The sequence below is a fragment of the Acomys minous genome (genome assembly GCF_964271855.1).
Source record: "Acomys minous genome assembly, chromosome: 15".
NCBI classification, from domain to species: domain Eukaryota; kingdom Metazoa; phylum Chordata; class Mammalia; order Rodentia; family Muridae; genus Acomys; species Acomys minous.
Genome location: NC_140497.1, coordinates 34602479 through 34627557, shown reverse-complemented (window position 1 = coordinate 34627557; position 25079 = coordinate 34602479). Strand labels below are relative to the sequence as shown.

At 47.7% G+C, this 25079-nt stretch overlaps 2 protein-coding genes across 7 annotated transcripts in view; one reads left to right on the top strand and one right to left on the bottom strand.

Moving 5' to 3' along the window:
* CFAP97 (cilia and flagella associated protein 97) overlaps positions 1–4092 on the bottom strand; it is a 37004-nt gene extending 32912 nt beyond the window's left edge. Inside the window, exons 1-2 of one of the 4 annotated variants that reach the window (XM_084758934.1) lie at positions 3957–4092; positions 2610–3038 (exon numbers count right to left, since the gene is read on the bottom strand). In XM_084758934.1, coding sequence (XP_084615060.1) covers positions 2610–2998 — 389 coding nt within the window. In that variant the 5' untranslated portion in view covers positions 2999–3038; positions 3957–4092. Of the gene's footprint in view, positions 1–2177; positions 2469–2493; positions 3102–3956 lie in introns of those variants that run through there. The other 3 variants (XM_084758933.1, XM_084758935.1, XM_084758936.1) reach the window with 3 other exon arrangements.
* An 8341-nt stretch (positions 4093–12433) lies between these two features.
* SNX25 (sorting nexin 25) overlaps positions 12434–25079 on the top strand; it is a 133655-nt gene continuing 121009 nt past the window's right edge. For 2 of the 3 annotated variants that reach the window (XR_014774924.1, XM_084758940.1), the window contains exon 1: positions 12434–13118. Coding sequence is in view for 1 of the 3 variants with exons in the window: in XM_084758940.1 (XP_084615066.1) it covers positions 12744–13118 (375 nt within the window). In the remaining 2 variants the exon portion in view is untranslated. Of the gene's footprint in view, positions 13119–13196; positions 13445–25079 lie in introns of those variants that run through there. The other variant, XM_084758941.1, reaches the window with a different exon arrangement.

Genomic DNA, 25079 nt, shown 5'->3' with positions numbered 1-25079 from the left:
GATGAGAAGTCGATACTGAATGGTAATACAAGAAGGGAACTGAGCAGGGCGTGGTGGCTCACGCCTTTGATCTCAGCACTCGGGAGGCAGAGGCAGGCGGATCGCTGTGAGTTCGAGGCCAGCCTGGTCTACAAAGCGAGTCTGAGATGGCCAAGGCTAACACAGAGAGAGACCCTGTCTGGAAAAAACAAAACAAAAACAAAACAAAACAAAAAAAAAAAAAAGAGAAGGGAACTGAGAGGGAATTTAAATCGAGTGTTACAGACAATACTGCCTCATCTAGGGTAACTGCTTTCCAAATGTTTAGACTCTGCACTAACTAAACCTGAGAAAACACTGTAATAGCCCTAGAGGAAAGTTAATTTTCTTGAAATTGAAGAAACTTGTACTAGACAAAAATGACTAAATAATGAGATACGTTATGGACTCTAAATAACTAAACATATCTTAACCATAAACAAAAAGCAATTTTAGAACCAGTGAGACAGCTCATTGGGTAAAAGGGTCTGCCATGAAGCCTGCCATCCTGAGTTCGACCCCTGGGACCCACATGGTGGAAAAGAACCAAATCCTCCAGATTCCCCGCCCCCCCCCACCTCCACAAACACTAGTGAACACACACACACACACCCCTAATAAAACTTAGTAAAGAAAAGAAGCAATTATCATAACAGAGGCTTATATTAATGGTTTGCTCAGAATCAGTACATCTTTGTGATACTTTATTGAAGTATATGTTTAGTTTTATTCAGAAAAAGATTGGCCTGGCCAGGTGTGGTGGGGCATGCCTTTCATCCCAGCACTCAGGAGGCAGAGGCAGGAGGATCTCTGTGAGTTCAAGGCCAGTCTGGTCTACAAAGTAAATCTAGGACAGCCAATGCTACACAGAGAAACCTTGTCTCAAAAAACCAAACCAAACAAGCAAACAAACAAAAAGACTGGCTATAATAAAAATAAAAAAATGAAAAAAAAAAGCTTAAATTTGAGAAAGAGATAGCTCAGTGCTTGCAAGCCTGGGGACCTAAACTCAATGTACCTGAGGGCTAGGGAGGGCAGGCATGTGTTTGTAAAGCTGGTGCCAAGGCAGAGAGGGTCTTTAGGACTTGCAGGCCAGCCAGTCTACTTGGTTGCGTTCCAGTTCATTTCTCAAAAGAAATGGTTAATGGCACCTGATGAAGGGACACCTGAAAGTGTCCTCTGGCCCTCTACACAGAGACTGTCTAGTTAATTTCCAGGGTCCAACAGCAGAACCAGAAGGTTTGCCTTAAACTTTGCCTACAGCAGTCTCCTCAGCAGGCTGGCTGCCGCTGGTATATGCTTACAGGGCCAGCTAAGAGTGACGCCAAACTGAGCTTGGGGGGGAGGGGGGAGGGCTAGAGACTCTGGCAAGTGCACAACAGAGGGGATGGGTGAGCAGGCGGTATGTCCACTCTTACCAGACCGGGAGCTCCTGATGTCCTTACATACCCAGTGTTTAAAAAAAAAAAAAAAGACCTACAAAAAAATAGGTAAATATTTAAATAATGCTTATTCCACAAAGGAGGCTGGAGACTTAAGACTCAGGCCAGGTTCTTGCTCTTTGCTTTCTATGCAGACAGAGCAAAACCATCGATGTTTCAGGTTGCTTTGATAATTTTTTCTTTCTCCTCACGAGAGTGGAGAGTGGATGTGAGGTTTCTGAGGTGTTTACGGTCAGAATTCCTGACGGACAAGGGTGGCTGTAAGCACGTAAACAGGTGATTTAACTTAATTTCCAGAGAAACTTATCTGACAGTCTCACCCATTAGCAGTTCTCCTGAAAAAATTTACATCAAAGGTTGCTGTTATTCAATTTACCTCGGGGAATAAGGAAGAGCAATGTTTTTATAGGACAGTTACGATTACCTTATAACATACCAGGAAAGGAAAAACAAACAAACAATTCCTGAGACCTTAATAACCCCCCTGTTGCACCTAGTCAGCTTTACGGCAAAGCTACCTGGAAGTTACTTGGTCACTGTCGTTTAGCTTACGCGGAGCTAGCGGTAGAAATGATAGTGCTTTCACGGTACAGCGGAAAGAATATACAAATAACCTGGAATTAGAAACGTCATTTCGTACATTTGTGATAGTCCGTATCTGTCTATATAATAGGGCTTGAAATAGGCCATACGACACTCTTGGCCCAAACTGAACACCTGTTTTTTCACGAGTGTGAGACTTCGTCCTCCGCGATCGCAGTCAGTCCCCTGTCCAGACGCCTGGGACGCAGCAAAGGACAGTTCCTCAGGCCTGTGAGTTCGGGTTCAAGTACCCGAAGATGGGCAGCGGAGGCCACATCTGAAGCGGGCTCGGACCTCGACTCTAAGCCACCTCTTGCGTCCTGCGAGCCGGGCTACCGGTTTTTTTGTTTTTGTTTTTTTTTTTTTAGCGGTGACCACGCCGCCCGCGGGTCGGCGAGGCCGAGTTAGTGCTGAGGACGGCCTGAGACCTCGGAAGTCCGCTGGTACCCACCCCGGGTGCTCGCCTCCGTCGGGCTCCGAACCGGGGAAAACGGACCCCGAACGCAGAGGAGGGACGGCTCGCCCGCCTCGGGACCGACCGGATGCGGAAGGCCCTGAGCCGCTCACCTGGGAACCGTAGCCGCTACCGACTCTCGCGCCACCACCGGCGTGATGATCCTCGCTCGCTCTGCGCACGCGCAGCCACACCTCCATCGGTCTCCTTTCCCCGAGCTGGTGGCTAACCGAGGTGTGCGCAGGCGTGAGCGCGGGCGAAAGCTTCCGGGGATCGAGTGAGCGGAAGGGGAAAGGCGGGGTGGCCGCGGAGCAGAGTGTGTAAGGAAGAGGATGCCGGCTGAACTCTCTGTGTTGGTAGCTCCTGGAGACCAAGGGCGATAGCTTCTCGGCAGGGCCTCTCGAGGACTAGGAGGCATGTGGAAAGGAGACCACCAAGGCCTCTCTGCTGTCCAGGGCATCGTCTGCTTGCTTACCCACGACATAGCGGTAGGTTTAGGCATCGAGGATGCTTTCCTACAAAGACGCTGTAATCTTGTAGCTCTGTAACAAGAGGACAACAATAAAGATGGAGGGCTGTGTCTTTGTGGTGCTTTATTTCAGCCAAGCTCTGTTCACACAAACCGTTCGTGGTGGCACGCACGTGCCTTAAACCTCCGCACTCAGGAGCAAAAGGAGGGAGATTGCTGAGTTCTAGGCCAGCCCGGTCTACATAGTGACTTCCAGGCCAGACAGGGCTATATCGTGTCAAGGAAAAAGAAAAAATAATGCAGTTCAAGCAAAGTTAATGTGCATCAGGGTCGGGTAATCTATGAAGGGAGGCCCTTCTAGTGATGATGGCGGTGCACGTTAAAGCAATCTAAAAATGATCTCTATGGACTATATTTGAGAGCCTTAACTTGTTGAACTCTTGGATACTTTGTCGGGACAGGAATGGCACTCCGTCCCCAATCTTCATCCCCTAACCGCCAGAGCACATAAGTTTGCCGATTTATACAGCATGGGGGATTTAGCTGGTGTAATTAAATGGAAATTATCCAGGAGTTCATTGCGTAATCGCTAGGGCCCTTATAAAAGGGGGAAGTGAAAACGTCCAAGTGGGTTAGCTGTAGGGAGCTGCGACAGAAAAGAGTGCGTGGAAGAGTCAGTCAGTCAGCCGAGGAATGGGTGCAGCTCTGGAAAGCTGAAGAGGGAAGGAATGGATCCTGCCCTGAAAGAACTCAAATCTGCCTTCATTTTAAACTCCTGTCTTCCACAGCCCTAATTCAGATAAATTTGAGTTGTATACCTCTAACTTTGAATAGTTTGTTACAGCCATAATTAAGTCCTCAGCAGTTATATGAAGGTACAAAGAAAGCTAACACACACTTAACATTTTAGCCTGGGGACCACCGCTGTGTTGCTTTGTTAGAGCTGTGACAGACTTAGCTGACAGGATGAGAAAAGATGTGTTTGACTCACATTTTGAGAGGGCTCAGTCCTTCCTGGCACTGTAGAGCAGTTCATGTAATTGTGAGGGTGGGGAATCTGGCCTACAGGAAGAGGCGAGGGCAAGGCATAATCATAGGGACACCCCTCATGCGACCTTCCCCCACCTAGGCCCCACCTCCTCCCCTTGGCCACCTGCTAATAATGCCAGCATATTATGAATCCGTCAAGGCTCACTCCATTGATGAGATCAGAGCCCACATGATGTCTCTGGAAATGCCCTCACAGACACACCCAGAAGTGAGCTTCACTAAGTCTCTAGATGTTTCCAGTCAGATTCATGTGTCTGATCAGAGTCATAGCCATCGTATATGAAAAAGAACTCTTTAAAAAAAAAAAAAAGATTTATTTATTTATTTGTTATGTATACAATGTTCTGCCTACATGTGTGACTGCCAGCCAGAAGAGGGCACCAGATCTCATTATAGATGGTCGTGAGGCACCATGTGGTTGCTGGGAATTGAACTCAGGACCTCTGGAAGAACTGCGGGTGCTCTTAACCGCTGAGCCATCTCTCCAGCTGAAAAAGAACTCTTACTGTGAACAATGCATATTATATTTTCTTGGTCCTGATTACCAACAAAGAACCCCCCCCCACACACACACACACTTTGATGGCCAAAAGGATTTTACTTAATGAAAATATTTTGGCACCAATTTCCAGGGAAGCTATAAAGTGTCTGAGTAGACATTTCTACAAAGGAGAGATATAAGTAGCCAACAGCAAGGGAAAACACAGGAACTTTAGTAAGTGCGAGGGTTTGAATGAACGTGGCCTCCGTAGGCTCATATAGTTGAAATGTTTAGTCCCCAGTTGGTGGAACTGTTTGGGAAGGATTAGGAGGTGTGACCTAATCGTTGGAGGTGTGTCACTAGGAGTGAGCTTGGAGGTCCTGAAAGGTTTGTGCTTTTTCCCAGTGTGCCTCTCGACTTCTTTTGGATCAAGAAGGGAGCTCTCATCTGTTCCTGCTGTCATGCCCCTCTGCTCTGCCATTAGGGACTCTAACCCTCTGAAACTGGAAACCCAGTTAAAAGCTTTATAAGTAGACTTGGTCCTGGGTGTTACGGCACAGCGATAGAAAAGTAACTGAGATACTAGGCGTTAAGGAAATGTAAGTCAAAATCAGTGCATGTTTTTGACATGACTATGTCTGGTAGGGAAACATGCTTGCCAGGTGACCAAAATTAGATCCAGAACACAATAAAACATATCCAGGGCCAGGGAGCTGGCTCAACTGGTAAAAATACCGCCAAAGCAAATGTGGCAGCCTGAATTTGAGTCTCAGATTCTACAGTGGGAAGAAAGATCTGGCTCCTCAAGGTTGCCCTATAACCCCTACAACTTTGCTATGATGCACCTGTACCCACACATCAAACATACAAAAACAAAACGAGGTACATCTTAGCCCCAAAAGGACAGCTATTTTAAGAATACCTCTTGCAAAATTGAGGATAGACAAGATGGCAAAGACTCAAATCAGAAGCCTTTGGCACAGTTAATATGTAAAGTGGCAGGCCAGGAAATTCTATGTATTTCCTTGAAAATATTAAATAGAATTATATGAATCAGCGATTCCATTTGAGGATATATGCCCAAAAGAACTCAAAGCAGCGTCTCAGATATATTTGTACACTCAGATTCATGACATTATTATTCACAATACTCGAAATATAAAAAAACCACCCAAGGGCCTATTAACAGATACAATGTTATACAGGCATTTGCATACACACAGTGGGATTTTATCCAGCCACAAAAAGGAACGAAATTGTAATACATGCTATGACGTAAAGCTTAAAGATACTCTGCTAAGTGAAGTAAGCTAGTCGGAAAAGACAAATTCACGATCCCCTATCCACGAGGCTTAGAATACTCAAAATTCATGGAAACAAAACCAGAATGGGTGTCAAGGGGTCCTGGGAGGAGGGGATGGCGAGTTGTTGGATGACAGTTTCTGCACAGGCTGGCTGATGGGAAAAGTTCTGGACGTGGGTAGCAGTGTCGGGGTTGATCTGGACCTACTGTGTATTCAAATGTGAATAGCTTGTCCCCCAAGATCCTTACTGTGTCTGGGGGCTTGTGGGGGTCTCAGAAGGACCACAAGGAAGGAGGAAGGAAGGCGCAGGTTGCCATGGGGGTAGCGTGGCCTAGAATCGTGTGGCCGAGAGCTGCCTGTGCTGAGGACTGATTTGATGAAGCAGAAGCAGCCCTAAAAGCGTTTATGGGGCTTTTGGCTGGGAAGCAGACAAGACAGCTTAGAGGGCTGATCGCTGCCCAGCTCCAGTGCTGTATAAGGTTTGGCATAAATCTAACAAGTTTCTGTCTCTCTTTATAAGTAGCTGGTCAAGGAATAACTGCTGCTGTGAAAATTTTGTGCGTTTAATTAACATCTACAAAATATCAACTCATTTTACGTATGCCTTAATTATATAAAATCAACATTAAATATTAATAATTCCGCAACAAAGCAGTGATAACTACACAGTACTTAGTACTACACTGTGAAAATGGTTAGGCTGGTAAGTTTTCTGTTTTGTGTATTTTACAACAAAAGCAAATGATCTTTAATGATTCTCTTGGAGGCTGATTTTTTTTTTTTGAGACAGGGTTTCTCTGTGTTATCTTGGCTGTCCTGAACTCACTTTGTAGACCATGCTGACCTCGAACTCACCACAGTGGTCTGCCTGCCTCTGCCTCCTGTGTGGGGGATTAAAGGCGTGCAGAGGCTGAGATTTTTAAGTCTTGGCTCATCATTGGTATTTGTCCTTTGGGCTGTTACAGCAAATCCTAGAGAGGGAGCAGCTTCCCCCTCAGTTTTGGAGGAAGGGAAGTCGGAAGCAGCATACTAAAGGCTTCAACCGGCACTCGGCTCCTGGTTCAGCGATGGCTCCTTCCCTGTGTCTTCTCACTTGGCGAGAGAGTCGAGGCAGTTGGGTGTCTTCTCCTCCATCCTTGAGATGGGGGTTCATGGTGCTCAGGCTGTCTTCAGACTCTATAGCCGAGCGTAGCCTTGAACTGATCGTCCTCCTCTCCTAATTTTAGGATTACAGGTTTGCCCCACTATGCCTGGCTTCTGGTCCCCTAAAATTTTTTTTAACCTTTATTTTTATTTTATGTGTAAGGGTGTTTTGCCTGGGTGCAATGACCAAGGAAGCCAGAAGAAGATGCTGGATGCCCTGGGACTGGAGTTACAGATGGTCGTGAGCTGCTGTGCTGGTACTGAAAAATCTCACCCTGGTCCTCTGGAAGAGCAGCCGGAACGCCTAACTAGGGTGGCTTCTCTCTAGCCTTCCGGCCCCTGTTAAGAGGGACTAAGGTTACCCATACAGGCTCTGCCAATGCCATTGCTACTTTCCTGTGTTCATGTCTTCCAACAGCCAATCACTGGTAACCGGGCTTCAACATAGGTATTCGGAAGGACACTTAAACATTCAGGCCTTAGCCATCAACTTTTCTCATGCTCTCAACAAACACAGCCAATTAGCACTTAGAGCATCCAAAAAGCCTGATCCATATGCCTTTTGGGGTCATAAGATATCAGTCTTAATAATTTGCCAATCACTAATATTGGATATCAAAGTCTAGCTGAGTTTAGAGTTTGGTTTTTTGTTTTATAACTTCAAAATATTAGTATATTAGTAAAAATTAAATTATATGGCGAGGATCTATATTATCAATGTCACAACTAGCAAACATAAACATCACTTCTCTGTATCCTCTCATGCCATCCTCACTCAATAGGAGGGGACAGATTATAAGGATCATAGATCCCCAGGGCCAGAAATAGGAACTTTAATATATTTTTAGTAACATCACTAGACTCTACTGATATGGGTGACCAGCCTGGTGATCCACCAAAAAAACTGAATACTATATTTATTCTGCCAAGTTATGGTAGGTCATTAAAAGACTAAGCAAGGGCGCAGAGGTGCATGCCTGTAATCCCAGCACTCAGGGAGGCAGAGGCAGGTGGATCTCTGTGAGTTCGAGGCCAGCCTGATCTATAAAGTGAGTCCAGGACAGCCAAAGCTACACAGAGAAACCCTGTCTCAAAAGACAAACAAACAACTAAACAAATGAGTTATACTTACTATTAAACACCCATCATGTAGAAAACAGGGTGGTGGTGGTGGTATGGCTCAGTGGTAAGAGCATTTGTCACTCTTACAGAAGACCTGAATTCAGTTCCCAGAACCCACATCCGGTGGTTTACAATGGCTTGTATGTCCAGCTTCATGAGATCGAATGTCTTCAAGACACCTAGGGCATCCAGCACAGACATACATACACACAAACAAACACTGGACAAAAATCCCCCATCCCCCTACTGCTCGTCTTCTCTTGAAGACACCAAAGGAGACAAATATAAGACAGCAAAACTTTTTAAAAAAATGTATCAGTTTGCATCCCTGACACTGTCATGTGAGGAAGCCCAAGCTGACCTTTTGGAGATTAAGAACATAGTGCCTCCTAGGGTGTGTGTCAGCCGGCTGCCCCTCTACGAGAGTTCGAGACCGGAAGAGCAGAGCTCAAAGCTGACCCCAGCCCACCTGTCTCACCCACAAGATAGAGGCGATCGATGACTTATTTGGAGGTGGTTCATTATGCAAAGATAATCGACCCCGTATTCTCTGGATTTCAAGTCAACAGGAAATGTGTCCAGTTTTGATCATTATTCATCCTGGTAGACACTGATTTAGCTTTCACAAATTTAAAATCGGTTTCTTTTAAAAGGTTAATGACTTTGGATAGGTTTTCTTTTTTCCTTTTTATTGAAAATAGGTTCTTTTCTCATATACTATATCCCGATTACTCCCCCAGCCCCTCCCCACCTCCCCTCCCCATCCAGATCTGTTCCCTTTCGGTCTCTCATTAGAAAAGAATGGACTTCTAAGAGATAATAATAAAATACAACAAGATGAAATATAGTAAAACAAAAACTATTACATCAAAGCTGGACAAGACCAAGCATCAGAAAGAAAAGAGCCTGAGAGAAGGCACAAGAATCAAAGACCCACTCATTTGTTTCCTCAGGCGTCCCATAAAAACACTAAACCGGACACCACATTATATACACAGAGGACCTGGTGCAGACCCGGGCAGGACCTCTGCGTGCTGCCTCAGTCTCTGTGAGTCCATATGGCCTTTGCTCAAGTTGATTTAGAGAGCCTTGTTTTCTTCATGTCCTCTATCCCCTTTGCTCTTTCTGCCTCCTTTTCTGAGGGGGTTCCCTTATCTCAGAGGGGAGGGACTTAAGGAGACATCCCATTTAGGTCTGGGTGCTCCCAAAATCTCTCTCACTCTCTGGCCTTGAGTAAGTTTTCAATATGAGTATTTTTACTTACTAATATGGTACCCTACTCACTATAGTTTGTATATGTTCTAAAATTTTATTCAGAAGTTCATCATCCTGTAAACATTGCTAATACATTCTTGAACCTGCTTTGTCTGGCGTTTAAAAAATGCTCATTTTATTCTTCATTTACCCTTGGGAGTTCAGCCAGAGGCCATCCCCATTCTAGATTTCTACAAGATAATAAAGATGGCCTTATGGTGCATTTGATTATAGCCTGCCAGAATTCACTAGCGATGAAAATATATAAGACATTACTTTTTTTAAAAAAAAGAGTTATTTATTTATTATTATGTATACAGTGTTCTGCCTGCATGTACATCTGCAGGCCAGAAGAGGGCATCACATCACAGTACAGATGGTTATGAGCCACCATGTGGTTGCTGGGGATTGAACTTCGGACCTTTGGAAGAACAGGCAGCACTCTTACCCACTGAGCCATCTCTCCAGCCCCCAGACATTACTCTTACTTTTCTCTTTAAGCCCTTAAGACTGACAGGACTTGGGGCTGGAGAGGTGGCTCAGCAGTTCAGAGCCCTTGTTGCTCTTCCAAAAGACCCAGGTTTGATCTCCGCACGGCACCTACTTTGGGTGGCTCGAGTTCCAGGGGACCTGATGTTATCCTTTGAACTCTGGCCTCTGTGGGCACACACACAGTGCATATGCCTACACTCAGGTCCACACACATGCACATAAAATAAAATATAGACAATATATCTTTTCAAAAGAACTGTGAGGCCTCAACAGTGACTACAGGAAAGGGACATTTCAACTCCAATTTAGAATCTGATGTAGTGCCTCGTTTTCTTCAGTGCCTTCTGCTGTTAGCCATCCCCTTCTACCCCTGTGTCTTGCCAACCATACACAGGGTGGAGGCTTCACTCTGCATCTCAAGTTATCAGTGCTGGCCTAGCAGGAAGACAATGTGTGCTTTGAGGGCATTTCCCGACAGTGGCTTGCACTGCTCTTGGGAGCCATGTGCTCACTGCAGGGTCACGGTCTTGAGTGACAGAGTTGATGTGCAGTCAACAGGAAGCCAGTTTCCCCTTTACTAATTGTGCTCACTCACTCTGTGCCAGTGCAACAAAGGTGTCTGTTCCCACAGAGCAGCACAGCTGGACATTCTGTGCCGTGGCACACTGGTCTTAGACTCATGGCTTTATTAGCCCCAGTATGTGCTCCTGTGTAACAGGAGATGAGAGAATCACGGCACGGAGGTTAAGTGCACAAACTGAACTAGCGCCATGTAGAACGATAGCAAATCTTAGCCCTAGCTTCTCAAGCAAGTTAAGTACGTCTGGCGCCTCAATCCCCCCATTTGCCACCAGTCTCAAACAGTATCTGTTGGGGTGACCACGAGATTATCTAACGTTTTTTCAACGTAATCACATTTGGTATGAGACACCCATTATCTTCCTGTGTTTTATTAGCCCGCATAAGAGAACGAAATTCCTGTGAACACCAATAAACACTAAAAAGCAAACACCTGGGGGCTGGAGAGGTAGCTCAATGGTTAAGAGCACTTAGTGATCTTACAGAGGAGCCAGGTTCAGTTCCCAGCATCCACATGGTAGCTCACAGTGTTCCTCCCCCACACCCCCCCCCCCCCCAGCTCCAGCAGATCCGATGTCCTCTTCTTGCAGTCAGCACTCATGCGCATGGTGCACAAACACACATGCAAGCAGAACACTCACAAAAACACTTAAAAATTCTTAAAAAAAAAAAAGCTTCAATACCTAGGCGTGGTAGCACACTTTTTTTTTTTTTTAAATCTCTGACTCTGTCTCCCACTTGAAATCTATGTGTCCTTGGGGAAACTTATTATGAAGACCTGGACTGAATACATGGGTAGACCGTTTATGTTCACCAGCGTCTTCTTGTTCAAACAGTAATCTCTTGTTGTAATACGTTTCAAGCAAGTAAGTAGCTTACTTCACGAGTCTCCTGACTTTTTTCTTTTTGATGAAATGGCACAATACTTATTACAGGTGGAACAATCCCTTTACAGAAAAACAAAACAGTGTGGCCACAATATCGAACACTACATTTTAACGCTTATTTTAATTATCTGCTACCCGCAGAGCAATGTAAATCCAAGTATTAGAGAACACTGCAAACGTAGGCTGCGCACATTTTATTCCAGCACTCTGAAAGCCGAGTCAGGCAGATCTCACTGAGTTCGAGGCCAGCCAGGACTACATAGTGAGTTCCAGGACAGCCAGGGCTAGAGAGACTGTCACAAAACAAAACAGTGAAAGTTAAAGAGTTTGGGATTCTTTCTTACAGTGTCACGGGGGAGAGGTCCTAGGCTCGTTATTTCTCAAGCTCCCGTTTTTTTTTCTTTATTTCATTCTTTATTTGATACCTTCTCCCTTCCCAGTCTCTTCAGAAATCCTTTATTTCCGTCATCCCTCTAAGACAGTTGATGCCCTTTATCGGCGTTGACAGCTCAGAAATAGTGTTGGGCAGCATTTGAACATCTTGTCTTTTCAGCAAACATCGTCTGTATACTACCGGCTGCGACCAAGACGGAAGAGGAAAATGTGTTCTCTCAAAATTATTTGAGCCAGTTTCTTTTGCGTGGGTAACAGCTTTTGTACCAAGTAGTTGTTGGCAACAAAAACACAAAATCGGAGCCAAATTGATTATAGCAGCTGTGTACACTCTCTGGCACCAGGCGGACACTCTGGGAGCCTTTCCTTAAGTTAAGTGGGAACCACGGGCTTCACTTACTCCTCCGGTTTTGTCTTGGTTTCTGCCCTCGGGCCATAATTAGGTCGGTTGTTAGAAACTAGTAAAAGTGAAGATCAGGAACGGAACGAGGTTGATCTGGGAGCTAGAGAACAAGGCAGGAGTCTGGTACAAGGCTGTAGGCGAGGCGAAGAGCGGAGGGCGAAAATTAAGGGAACACCTGAGCCGAGAAATACGCTTCTGACACCTGCAGCAAAATTTTCCACGAACAGACGCCGTCCCCGGGGGGCCGGGGGTGGGGCGCGGGAAGTAGCGGGGTCTACTGCGATTGGTCGCGCCCCCTTCCGGCCGCCCCCACCCCCGGGTGGGCGGGGCGACCCCGCCCCACTGTCACTCAGCCGCAGCTCCCGCCCCCGCGCGTCTCAAGCCCGTGGGGCTCCAGTCCCTTCACGGTCCCGCTACCTGGGCGCGCCCGGTCGGGGGCCAGCTGCGGGCCCGGCGCGGGGCGGCGGCACGGAGGGGGCGCGGCGGTGTCTGTTGGAGCGGTTCCCGCGCAGGGCCGCCGGCGAGGGCATGAACGCGGGCTGCCCTTGCCTCGCGAGCGGCGGCGGGAGCGGCGAGGCGGCGGGGCGCCGCGCACAGGCCACGGCCCGGGGCGGCGCCGGGGGGCAGCGGGCCGGGAGATGAGCCTGTGGCCAGCGGTCCAGGAAGCAGCATGCACCGCGATGCCACCGACAGCAGCGGCACTCGCCGCGGCCCCACGCTCGCCGCAGACGCCGGCTGTGCTGCCCCGGGCTCCACCGGCGGGCAGCGGACGGCGGACAGCCGGGGCGGGTGGTGGCGGGGGCCCGCGGCCGTGGCCGCCCTGGCTGTGCTGGCGCTGTGCTGCCTGGTCCCGGGCTGGGGACCCGCGGCGGGTGCGGGGCCGGGCGCCGTGCTGCTGCGCCTCAGTCTGTACCTGAGCTGCGCCGCGGCCGCCTTGCTGTTGGGGAGTCTGGCCGCGCTCATCTCCTGGAGCCCGCGCGCCCGGACTCCCGACTTCCCCTCTTCCTGGAGCCGGCTGGCAGCGGCCGTCCGCTGTCCGCTGCGGGTGAGTACCGGTCTGGGCTGCCACGCGCGCCCGCGGCCTCTCGCGCGCGCAGACCCCCGGGGGGCGCCCCCTGGGTGGCCCTCCCGGAGCCCAAACGGGCGGGAGACTGGGAGGCGCGGGCTTGGCCACGCGCGCGGTTTTAGGCACTGTAGTTACTCATCCACTACCCTCAGCCACACAGCCTGGAGCACCGAATGATCCAGGCGGGTTTCCAATGTTGAGGTGCAGTTTGTGAGTGCGGGAGGAAAACTGCGAACGCAGCAGCACCCACAGGATGCAGGGATTGCACTCAGTACTGGTGGTCACGTTTGCGTCTTTGATCCGTGGTAGGTGGGATATAACTTCATGAAGGTTTCCAGAAAACTTGTTTAGGTCACCAGGCCGGGGAAGCTCACTCTCCGAGGGGTATGGGGAGGGCGGGGGTCCTCGGTGTACTTCCTACCTGGAAGGTCTTGTCTTCCACCATGTTGGTTAAGTAGTAATGGAGCTCCGGCTGACGTCTGCTTTGAAGGGGCCAGCGGGGGGTCGGGGACGGCGCACGAGAAACCACGGGTCCGTCGGTCTTTGCTTAGAGGAAAAGCTCTCTTCAGGTGGATGTAGGACATTAAGGTTGTGGTTATGGGATGCGGGGAAAGAACTGTATTTTCAACGTGCTTTTCCCTCCTTCCCAAAGATCTCCTGTTTGCCTTATATGAAGCTTTACTCCCAGTATGTTTATAATAACCCTTTAAAAGGACCCTCATTTTTACTGTAACGTGGCTGATTGATATCATTATAAAAACTGAAATTGCCTGAGGACTTTGGGGCCAGCGTAATGGCAGTAGCTCAACTTCATAAAAAACGATCGTTAGATTACTCTCCCCGGGGTTCGTATTTGCTTATGGCATGAGCTGGTGACTTCTTTCTAGAGGAGCTTCCTACTCTTCAAAATGATTTTCCAGAACCGGTCACTTCAGGATGGCATTGTCACTTATTAGGCTCAGGAAACACACCAGTAGCCTTAAAAAATTAGTAATGTCTCTTGAGCTTAAGAACTTTACTTTGGCTGTCTATTTTCATTTGTAGCTCAGAGTTGGCGAGTAGATGTGTTCTTTCTTCTATTCTTTCCCCACTTCTAATAAGAAGTAAGGACCCTAAAAGTTTACCAGCTTATTTATAGATCTGCAAGGCACATCAGAGTTCTTAAGTGTCGTAATCGCTTAAACTAAGCTTAGTACTCATTTATTGAGCATCTTTTATAAACCAAGGCTTACATGTTCTGGAAATTTGGTTTGAATTAGCAAGTGACATAAAGGCCCCTGTTTACTGCAGATTATATTCCACAGGGGGACCAGCCAATAAAAATGATAACTTTTGGATAGCGATAAGTGTTTATGAAACAAAAAAGAAACCAAGAGCTGAGCAGTTGGGAGTGAATGTAGGGAAGGGAAGGGAAGGTTCAAAGTTGTGATATTTATTACAACCTATCAGGGCCCCAAAACCTTCCCTTGTGGATTACTACTCTGTTTCCTTCAAAGTGCATACCTTTAGATCTCCTGAGTTTGTTTCTGAGTAAGGGGAAATTTAAAGTATCATCTAGAAAAAAAATGATTTTGCAGATGAACTAGAGGGAAAAACAGTACTTGGAAGCAAGACAGCACGTGCAATTCAGATTTCAGATGATAGAACGGGTGAATTTTTACCCTGGGGAAAGGGATTAATGGCCATCCTATTTGAAGTTTAATTCCTATTATAAGATAACCAGGAAGTTACTTCCTAAGTTATATATCATTTAAAATTGAGGTACATGTTAGTCACATAATATTCAGTTTTTATTTTATAGGTAAGATTCATTCAAGTTCTACTGTTTGTTGTATTTGTTTGTTTTGTTTGGTTTTCCTCTCTTTTCTGAGAGGGGGGTTTCTCTGTGTAGCCTTTGCTGTCCTCGAACTCACTCTGTAGACCAGGTTATCCTTAAACTCGCCGAGATCCGCCTGCCTCTGCCTCCCTAAAGGCGGGCAGCACCACTGCTTGGCTGTTTACCATACTTGCAGTCATTTACGTTTTTAAAGTAAAAGTTCTCTTTATGAATGGAAGGCCGGGAGGCGTAGACATGTGGGGTAGTGTGAGATGTCTGTGACTCTGTGGGAGTAGAGGCTGGGCTCCGTGGGTCAGCTGGCGTCTGTGGAGGGGGAGGCTGCTCAGCAGTGAACCAAATGGAGATGGCGTGGCAGCGAATACTACAGAAATTTAGATTCAGAATAAAGAGAGAGTGCTCTTTTCTTACACAGTGCATTTTGAATGTTTCACATATGAGCTGAATAGGATAGACTGATACTCATCCTTCCCACCTTCTTTTCCTCACCCTCTTTGGCTTCCCTCTGTGGAGAAACAAACAAACAAACAAACAAAACTTCACACATTGTTAAAAGTAGATGAAGACTTATTTTTGTTTTTGGAGACAGAGGCTTCCTATGTAGCCCAGACCAGTCTTGAACTCTTTTTTTTTTCTTTTTAAAGAATACTTTAAAATTTTTGTGTACATAGCTTATACATGTGTGCCTGTGTACATATGTGTGGCTACAGTTGTGTATGTTGAGGCCAAAGGTCAACAGTCCAGTGTCTCCATCAAATTGATTGATATCATCATAAAACTGAAACTTACAAGAGGACTTTGCGGACAAAGAAGGAAGGCTGTGGCTCAGCTCCATATAAATGGTACTCCGCTGAAGAGGCAGAGGTGGGAAGACTGTGAGAGGCAGAAGGGATGGAGGGCACCAAAGAAACAAGGCTTTCTAGAGGCAAGAGGACTGATGCACAGATGAACTGACAGAGACTGTGGCCGCGTGCACTGGGCCTGCACAGGTCTAAGCTAGGTGGGGCTCCAGTGCCAAGAGGGAAAGTAGACATGAGCTCCCATCCCTGACCTGGAAACTATCTCCAATTGATAACCACTCACAGAGGAAAAATTAGTTTTCTGCAGTGGACTCTCACTGGGTATATAACCCACACTTAAGGGCCTCATGCAGTACAAAATGGCCAATACAAAATGAACTCCATGGTATTCAGTCCCCCCCCCCCCCACAATGCTTTGTCTGGACTGGTTAAAACCTTACAAGCCTTTTGTTTACATTATGGTCCCTGTCTTTATTTATTTATTTATTTATTTATTTTTGTGGGTTTTCTGTGTGTGTGTGAATGTGTTTTTTGCACTGTTTCTTTTTCCTGTTTGTCTTGTGTTATTCTGGTTTGTTTTTATAGTATCTTCTTGTTATAAGATGCCTATTTGTATTTAAGGGGAGAAGGAAAGGGTGTAGACTTTGGTGGGTGGGAAGTGGAGGATCTGGGAAAAGCTGGGAGAGGGGAAACTCCAGTCAGTATATAATATGAAAAAAACTATTTGCAATAAAAGAAATACTTTTTAAAAATTTTTGTATGTGGTGTATGCATACATGCATGTGTAGGTGTACTAGCATGTGTTGAGGCCAGAGGTCAACAGTTGTGTCTTCCTCTTTCTCCTCCTTATTGATTGATTGGCTGATTGATGGAGACAGAGTCTCTCTGAAGCTGGAGCTTCTCATTAGAGCTCTAAGCTAGCCAATGAGCCCTAGAGCTCTGCCTGTCTCTAAATTCTGCAAGGTCTGTTTTCACAGAGCGTATGCACCCCAGCAAAGGTGATGGGAATTTAAGCTCAGGCCCTGTTTGCATAGCGTTCTCATGCACTGCCTAAGCATCCCTCTGGCCCCTGGCCTTGACTTCCTCATCTTCCTGCTGCCACATCCTGAGTGTTGGGATTGTAGGTGTGGACCAACTACACCCTGTTGAGGAGTCTTGTCATTCTTCTGAACACTTCATAGTGCTCTCAGTTCTAAACTGCATGCAGTTAGAATCTATAATCGACACTTTTTGTTATTATGCCTTGTACCTAATAGGTACAAGGAGCCTGCTCAAAGTGTTTGCTGATGATAATTCAGAAAATTGACTTTATTTATGGTCACTAAATTTGTGCTTTTCCTTTGTACTACCTAGTGGGTATCTTATATGTGCACAGATTTTGACTTTGTGTCTGTAGCAATAACTACAGAATACAAGTAGCTTTCATCCCAGACAGAAATTCCATTTCAACTATCTCTTGGTATATTTAGGAAATAAAAAAGCCTTTCAGATCAAGAAGGTTGACCCCAAAGTCTTGATAATTGACACCTGGGTTCCTACAGTGACAGTTTTTAGCCCAATTTTACTAAATGGGCTATCTTAGTGTAGGGTCACCTAGTCTAAGATGTAGTTCAATATTCTGCTAGGCCATTTAACCTGTTTGGATGTGAGTGTTCTCTAGCCACAGGTGCTGGACCCTAGCACTTGATCCAGGCAAGGCAATAACAGGAGAAATGGGGCAAGAGCGAATTGTTTGATGTTGGAAAGCATATTACTACAAGGCAAATCAAAGTATATTTTCTTATTGTGGAAGAGAGGGACACAGCTTACATTTTGATGACATAAAGAAGTGTCATCATTCAATTTTTTCACATTTCTTTAGACTCTAAATTTTTCTCTTTTGTTATATACAATTTACCAGCTACTTTAAAAAAAACCTTATCATAAGTTGGAGAGTTTATAATAGTGTATGTATGTTTATAGGGTGCAGAGTTATCAATATGATTTGTGAATACAATGTGGACTATTATGCTAAAGTGATAAACAATCTATCCATTCCTTTGCCTCAAATACTTAATGTTTGTTATTTGATTTGTACCACGTGAAAATGAATAAGCAATTAGTGAAGACTGAAGGGCCAGTACAGCAAAGTCCATAGGAGTTGGGCGGAAAGTATTTGTGTAAGCCTGGGAAGTTCATCAGACAGAAAAGTTTAGACAGTTTGTCAAACCAAATTAATAAGCATTTCTGAATATCTAAAACATAACTCACATTCTGATCTTGTTAGGTTATTTTGTTTTCTTCTGCAGAGTTGCTGGGTGCCAGCTCCCAGTGTGCTCTCCAGCGGCCCCCCCGTGTGCTCTCCAGCGGCCCCCCCGTGTGCTCTCCAGCCCCCCCCCGTGTGCTCTCCAGCCCCCCTGTGTGCTCTCCAGACCCCCCCTGTGTGCTCTCCAGCCCCCCCATGTGCTCTCCAACCCCCCCCACGTGTGCTCTCCAGCCCCCCCCCCCCGTGTGCTCTCCAGCCCCCCTGTGTGCTCTCCAGCCCCCCTGTGTGCTCTCCAGACCCCCCCCGTGTGCTCTCCAGCCCCCCCCCCCCCGTGTGCTCTCCAGCCACCCCCTGTGTGCTCTCCAGCCCCCCCGTGTGCTCTCCAGCCCCCCTGTGTGCTCTCCAGACGCCCCCCCGTGTGCTCTCCAGCCCCCCCCGTGTGCTCTCCAGCCCCCCCCACGTGTGCTCTCCAGCCCCCCCCGTGTGCTCTCCAGCCCCCCTGTGTGCTCTCCAGCCCCCCTGTGTGCTCTCCAGCCCCCCTGTGTGCTCTCCAGACCCCCCCCCGTGTGCTCTCCAGCCCCCCCGTGTGCTCTCCAGCCCCCCCCCGTGTGCTCTCCAGCCCCCCCCGTGTGCTCTCCAGCCCCCCTGTGTGCTCTCCAGACCCCCCCCTGTGTGCTCTCCAGCCCCCCCCCGTGTGCTCTCCAGCCCCCCCACGTGTGCTCTCCAGCCCCCCCCCCGTGTGCTCTCCAGCCCCCAGTGTGCTCTCCAGCCCCCCCCTGTGTGCTCTCCAGACCCCCCCGTGTGCTCTCCAGCCCCCCCCGTGTGCTCTCCAGCCCCCCCCCACGTGTGCTCTCCAGCCCCCCTCCGTGTGCTCTCCAGCCCCCCTGTGTGCTCTCCAGCCCCCCTGTGTGCTCTCCAGCCCCCCTGTGTGCTCTCCAGACCCCCCCCCGTGTGCTCTCCAGCCCCCCCGTGTGCTCTCCAGCCCCCCCCCGTGTGCTCTCCAGCCCCCCCCGTGTGCTCTCCAGCCCCCCTGTGTGCTCTCCAGACCCCCCCCTGTGTGCTCTCCAGCCCCCCCGTGTGCTCTCCAGCCCCCCCCGTGTGCTCTCCAGCCCCCCCCACGTGTGCTCTCCAGCCCCCCCCGTGTGCTCTCCAGCCCCCCTGTGTGCTCTCCAGCCCCCCTGTGTGCTCTCCAGACCCCCCCCCGTGTGCTCTCCAGCCCCCCCGTGTGCTCTCCAGCCCCCCCCGTGTGCTCTCCAGCCCCCCCCGTGTGCTCTCCAGCCCCCCTGTGTGCTCTCCAGACCCCCCCCTGTGTGCTCTCCAGCCCCCCCGTGTGCTCTCCAGCCCCCCCCACGTGTGCTCTCCAGCCCCCCCCCCGTGTGCTCTCCAGCCCCCAGTGTGCTCTCCAGCCCCCCCCTGTGTGCTCTCCAGACCCCCCGTGTGCTCTCCAGCCCCCCCCCGTGTGCTCTCCAGCCCCCCCCACGTGTGCTCTCCAGCCCCCCTCCGTGTGCTCTCCAGCCCCCAGTGTGCTCTCCAGTCCCCCCCCCCGTGTGCTCTCCAGCCCCCCCTCCGTGTGCTCTCCAGCCCCCCCCCCCGTGTGCTCTCCAGCCCCCCCCCGTGTGCTCTCCAGCCCCCCCGTGTGCTCTCCAGCCCCCCCCCGTGTGCTCTCCAGCCCCCCTGTGTGCTCTCCAGACCCCCCCCCGTGTGCTCTCCAGCCCCCCCCCGTGTGCTCTCCAGCCCCCCCCCCCGTGTGCTCTCCAGCCCCCCCGTGTGCTCTCCAGCCCCCCCCCCGTGTGCTCTCCAGCCCCCCCCCGTGTGCTCTCCAGCCTCCCCCCCCCCCCCCCCCCCCGTGTGCTCTCCAGCCCCCAGTGTGCTCTCTTAGGATGTATTTAGATTAGAACAAAGGTCAGTAAGTATAGATGATATTGTTAGGTTTGAAAGTTCAACCAGCTTCCTAGCATTATGAGCTTGAATTACACTGCCCCCCTCAAAGAAAAGCCAGGTGGTGGTGGTGCACCTCTTTAATCCCAGCACTCTGGAGGCAGAGGCAGGTAGATCTATGAGTTCTAGGACAGCCTGGTCTATAGAGTGAGTTCCAGGACAGCAAGAGAAACCACACACACACACAAAAGCTTGAATTACTCTTTGTGTGTGCATGGCACTGTGCATTGGGGAGGATCCAGAGCTAAACAGGAATACTCCCTGTCCAGCCACTCTGGCCAAGTAGCATTGACTGGATGAGAAGGCAGATGTTTATAGAGACAGTAAGAACATTCACTCGGCCATCCGCTGCTCTAGTTGGCTTGGGTCAGACTGCTAGGATTCCTAAATGACTTCTTTTAGCAATACAAATGTTCTTTGAGAGAAACAAACTTAATTTAGTTACTTGAGAGGAAGAGGAAAGAAGCAGGGATTAGAGAGACTATACATAGCTTCTGTGTGGCTTTCCCCTATTATTCTAACGCGATAAGCAATCCTCAATAATTTGATAATAGGTAATGGCATAATATATTTACTGCCCTGTCCAGAATGTTCATTCACTTTTCAACTAAAGGGGCTTTCAGTCATGGTGGGGAAAAAAAAAAAAAAGAAGAAAAAAAGGCTATTAAATCATTGGATTGATATTTGGCTTACAGAATGCCAATTAAGAACTTATAAACCATAGAATCCTGCCTAATTCTTTGTGGCCTCAGGGATGCTACACTTCAAATTCCTGCTATTCATAATTTCAGGTAGACATTTTATGGGCTGTACGGTCATATGATTAATAAAAGTGAATGGAAGGATAAGCAGTGTGCGTATAGGAAAGCTTTCTTATATAAAGACAGGCACCAGCATAGTAGTCATTCTTCCAAATATATTTTAACATATAAACAAATACAAATAAGTATTCAAGAAGTTTTTGATTCCTATCACTTCACGGTTACACAAACGCAGAAAAATTATTTTCTCTAGTCTCTTGTTAGGAAGGAAATCTTCTTTAAGGCTTGTAAATATGAAATGAAGTCACATATGAATAATGATAGCTTCAAAGTAGAGTGATGTAATATGTGCAACACACAAAGAAATGCCAATCAAACCCAGCAAGCCCAGCATATCCTGGGAAACGAGGAAGCCGTGTTTGAATTCAGGAGTGCCGTCTTAAGGGAGCAGAATCCATTTTTACCACTTGTGGAAAAGAATCCGGAAACCTGCTTCAAGCACAGAGTAGACGGACTAACTAATTTGAGTTGTCAGTGACTATATCAGATGTGCTACAGAACTGGAAAGAATCTTGGCCTCATGGAAGCCCTTCAGTGAGGGCAGAACTGGTTCTGTCTGTAGGCCTGACAGCTTTTGCGATTATCTGAGTCCAAGGGTAAGAGCACCAGAGGTGGGCTATAGAAATGTCAGGTCAAATGCGATTAGGCTTAAACTGAGAAATACCTTGTGTGGCCGTCGTGGGAAAATAATGAAGAGGTGGTGGCTGGGGCTTGTAGTCCCTAAGCCAGACATCAGGACTTCAAAGCCATTCTTGTTACATAGTGAGTTCTAGATAGACCAGCCTGAGCTATAGTGTGAATTCTTGGCCAGGAAACAAAACCAAACCAAACCAAACCAAACCAAACCAAACCAAACCAAACCAGTAGTCAAAGTTTTTCTTTGTCTTCATTAGAAATCACTAGTTACATGGCAAATAGATTCATGATTATTTTCAGGCACTCTGCCTTCCTTTTAAGCAAGGTTCCGTACCAAACAAACCAGAGAGTTCCTCTGTCCTGATTAGTTGTCAGCTTGACACACCGGGTGGGGGTAGGGTGGGTGGGTGGGGGTGGGGTAGCAAATTCAGTTGAAAATTTGACTTAAGCAGCCTGGCCTGTGGGCATGTCCAGGGCGTTTTCTTGATGGCTAATTGACACAGGAGGAGAAAGATTGGCAGTTGATAGCTGGGAGTGGTGGACTTTAATCCCCGCACTCAGGGAGGCAGAGGCAGCAGATCTTTTGAGTTCGAGGCCAGCCTGGTCTCTGAAGGACAGCCAAAGCTACACAGAGAAACCCTGTCTCGAGAGCCTCTATCCTCCCCCCCCCCCCACACACACCCCGAAAAAAGAGGCGGTTGACTGTGAGCCTGGAAAGAGCCAGTAAACAGGCCCTTCACGGCCTCTGTTTCAGGTCCTGCCCAGGCTTCCCCCCTAGTGATAGACCAACTTGTAAGCTGCTTACTTGTTTTGTCACGGAAACAAAAGGGAAACTAGAACACGCACTGTTCACACTTCCGTACAAAGGTTGAAGTCTCTGGATGTGGCTGTTCTACTCTGCACCTCCTTAGTCCTGGTCATTCTCTGCCTGTTTACTTCCAACACTAGAATCTTAAGCAGCTTCTTGTTGGGCGAGTATTGCAGTGACGTCACCTTGGTAATTGATGCTGCTAGCTTAAAAATGCTGTAGGGCTCATTTCTAAACCGTTTCACATAGGGGTAGGCACTGTCCTAGATTTTCTTTAAAAATGTATGTTTTCAATTGCAGTGAAAAGATGACTCAGCAGTTTGCTTCGGAGGGTACATACAGGCTTTGGAAAATGAATAGTGAGGGCTGTTGGCATCCTTGTGACTGCATAGAAACCTAATTTTGTTGTTGTTGTTGTTGTTTTTGTTTTGTTTAAGCAGCAACTGTATTTCTAAGAAAAAAAATGTTGCAATCTCAACTAGCTTAGCAAAGAGCTGTTGATTGATTAGACACAGAGGGCAAGAGGCCTACTGTGTGGGCCCTGGGATACATTCCTGTAGTTTATCCAAGCATGGTAGAGCTTTACAGAAACCTTCCTGAATATGGGTGTGTTTTGGTGGACTTTTGGGATTACATGGTGCCTTGGAGAAAGGAGACAAGCTTTTGAGGTATGCTGGATCTTACCCTGGGGCTAGCCTGCACTAACCAGCTCCTGTAGGTAGTGGCCTGTCCTTGAACATTTGTTGGCCTGGGGATTTCCATGCCCTCATACAAGGAAGGTAAGTAGGTGCAAATCAAAATACACGTAGATTTAAAGTAAAATGCCTCTGAGACCCAGAATAAGATTGGACAGAATAAGATGTGGACTTGTTTGTGTCCAGTATAATAAGCCTTCTATCTTAGTGTTGACTAAAACTCTTGGAAAATAAATTGCAGCCTTCATTTTTTTATATAACTAGGCCAACTCACCTTCCTCTCTATGGAGTGGTAACTAATATATATAGGCTATGGCTCTGCTCTTCTCATCAGCCGCTTCCTCCCTCCCCTTTTGCCATCCACATCTGTAGACGTAGAGTGAGTTCTCAGTTTCTTCGGTTCTTGCTTTATGCAGAGCCTGGAGGAAAGGGCATTTCTTGGCATTACACTCTCTCCCTTCCTCAGAGCTGCAGGCCACTTAATTCTTGGTTCTTTTGCTTTTTTTTTTCTCCTGAGCTACTTTTTGTTTTGTTTTGTTTGTTTGTTTGTTTTTTGAGACAGAGTTTCTCTGTACGTAGCCCTTGTAGTCCTGGAACTCTCTTTGTAGACAAGACTGGCCTAAAACTCACAGAGATATGCCTGCTTCTGCCCTCTCCCCCACCTCCCCCCCACCCCAAGTGCTGGATTAAAGATGTGAGCCGCTGTGCCCCACTTTCCTGGTCTACTTTTAATGCTAGGAGTAAGTAATAAACAAGAGCTGGGAAGGTTGACCTGTGTCACTCAGCCGTGCTTGAACAAAGCAGGTATCGTGCTTTATAGGAGTTGGGACATGTCGGTTTATTTGCACTTCCTGGGACAACAGTTTCTTTTCTGCTCTTAGCTTCTCACCATCTTGCCCAGGCCAGACTTCAGGATCAAACCTCTAGCCTGGAACCTCAGCATGAAGTCACCTCCCAGAAAGTGTCCTCCTCCTATGCATACAACCCATAACAAATACCCCAGGGCTTTAGCTGAACTTGAATAGGATGTTACACTGGAGTGAACATTTTCAGTATTCTAGAAACTACCGTGGACTGCTGTTCATCTTTGACCTTATTTTTGTTGTTTCACTAACCCTCTCTCTTCCCAAGATCCTTGATAGATAACTCAGAAAGTTGATACATTTTTCAGCATTCACGTCTGTCTGTCTTTTGAGGTCTTGTTTTGAAATTGTCGGTCTCTCTGGGTCCCTCACACTAACTGTCTCTACACTAGAAACTCCGTTATTCCTCAGGCTCATTTATCCCGCCGCTTACTTGGGCATTTCTAGTCAGTAGTCCCTGTAGCTCCTGAGACAAGTCTAAGCCAGCAACCGATCAGTGTGGCCTCTTGCCTCTGTTATCAGTGACCAGCGCTCCCAGGAGTCACATCCCACAGCCAGCAGGCCCCACCTATCTGGAATGTACCCATTTCTTTCAACTTCTCTAGTCAGTACCCACCACAGCAACCACTGTCCTTCTTAACAAAATCCCAGTCGTTCAATTTTACCAATAAAGACTCAGGAGACAGATCCTGGGGCGAAAGCCTGGTAGCTCAGAGAGGCAGAGAAAGCCTCCTCAGCCAACTTCCCGAAAGGATAAGGAAGCTTTCCTCCTCCGACAGCTCAAAAACTGAATGTCCATCCCTTTTACTTCCTGTGAGTCTTCCTCTCTGTCCTCTGACTTCTGCTTACTCTATGTTTTTTTTTTCCCTATGTTCACTTCCTGTCAGCTGGTTGCTTGTTCTACCACTCCACCTAAGTTTAACTTTATTTAATCGTGTTTACAATACTCAAGAAGAAAGCTCTTGGGTTAAAGGTGTGTGCTAGGACTGCGCCACACCATGACTGGAAATCGTTTTTTTTTTTTTCTTCCCAGTAAACAACACAATCTTAAGGGGTGGGGGGCACAGTGTGATCAAATATCCTGCAGCAAATCGCAGCAGCTTCAGTTTGTCTGTCTGCCTATCTGTGGCTCCTTCTTTATTCTTTGAAAATACTAGCCCACACAGATCCATCTTCAGTAACATGTTTAATTAAAGCCTGTCAGTGGCTTCCTGTTGCTATTCCTAGCTCAAGTCTGAACTGTCACAATTATGTCCGCTCCCCAGGCTCCAACCCCAGTCCCCACTGTGACTGGCGGTGT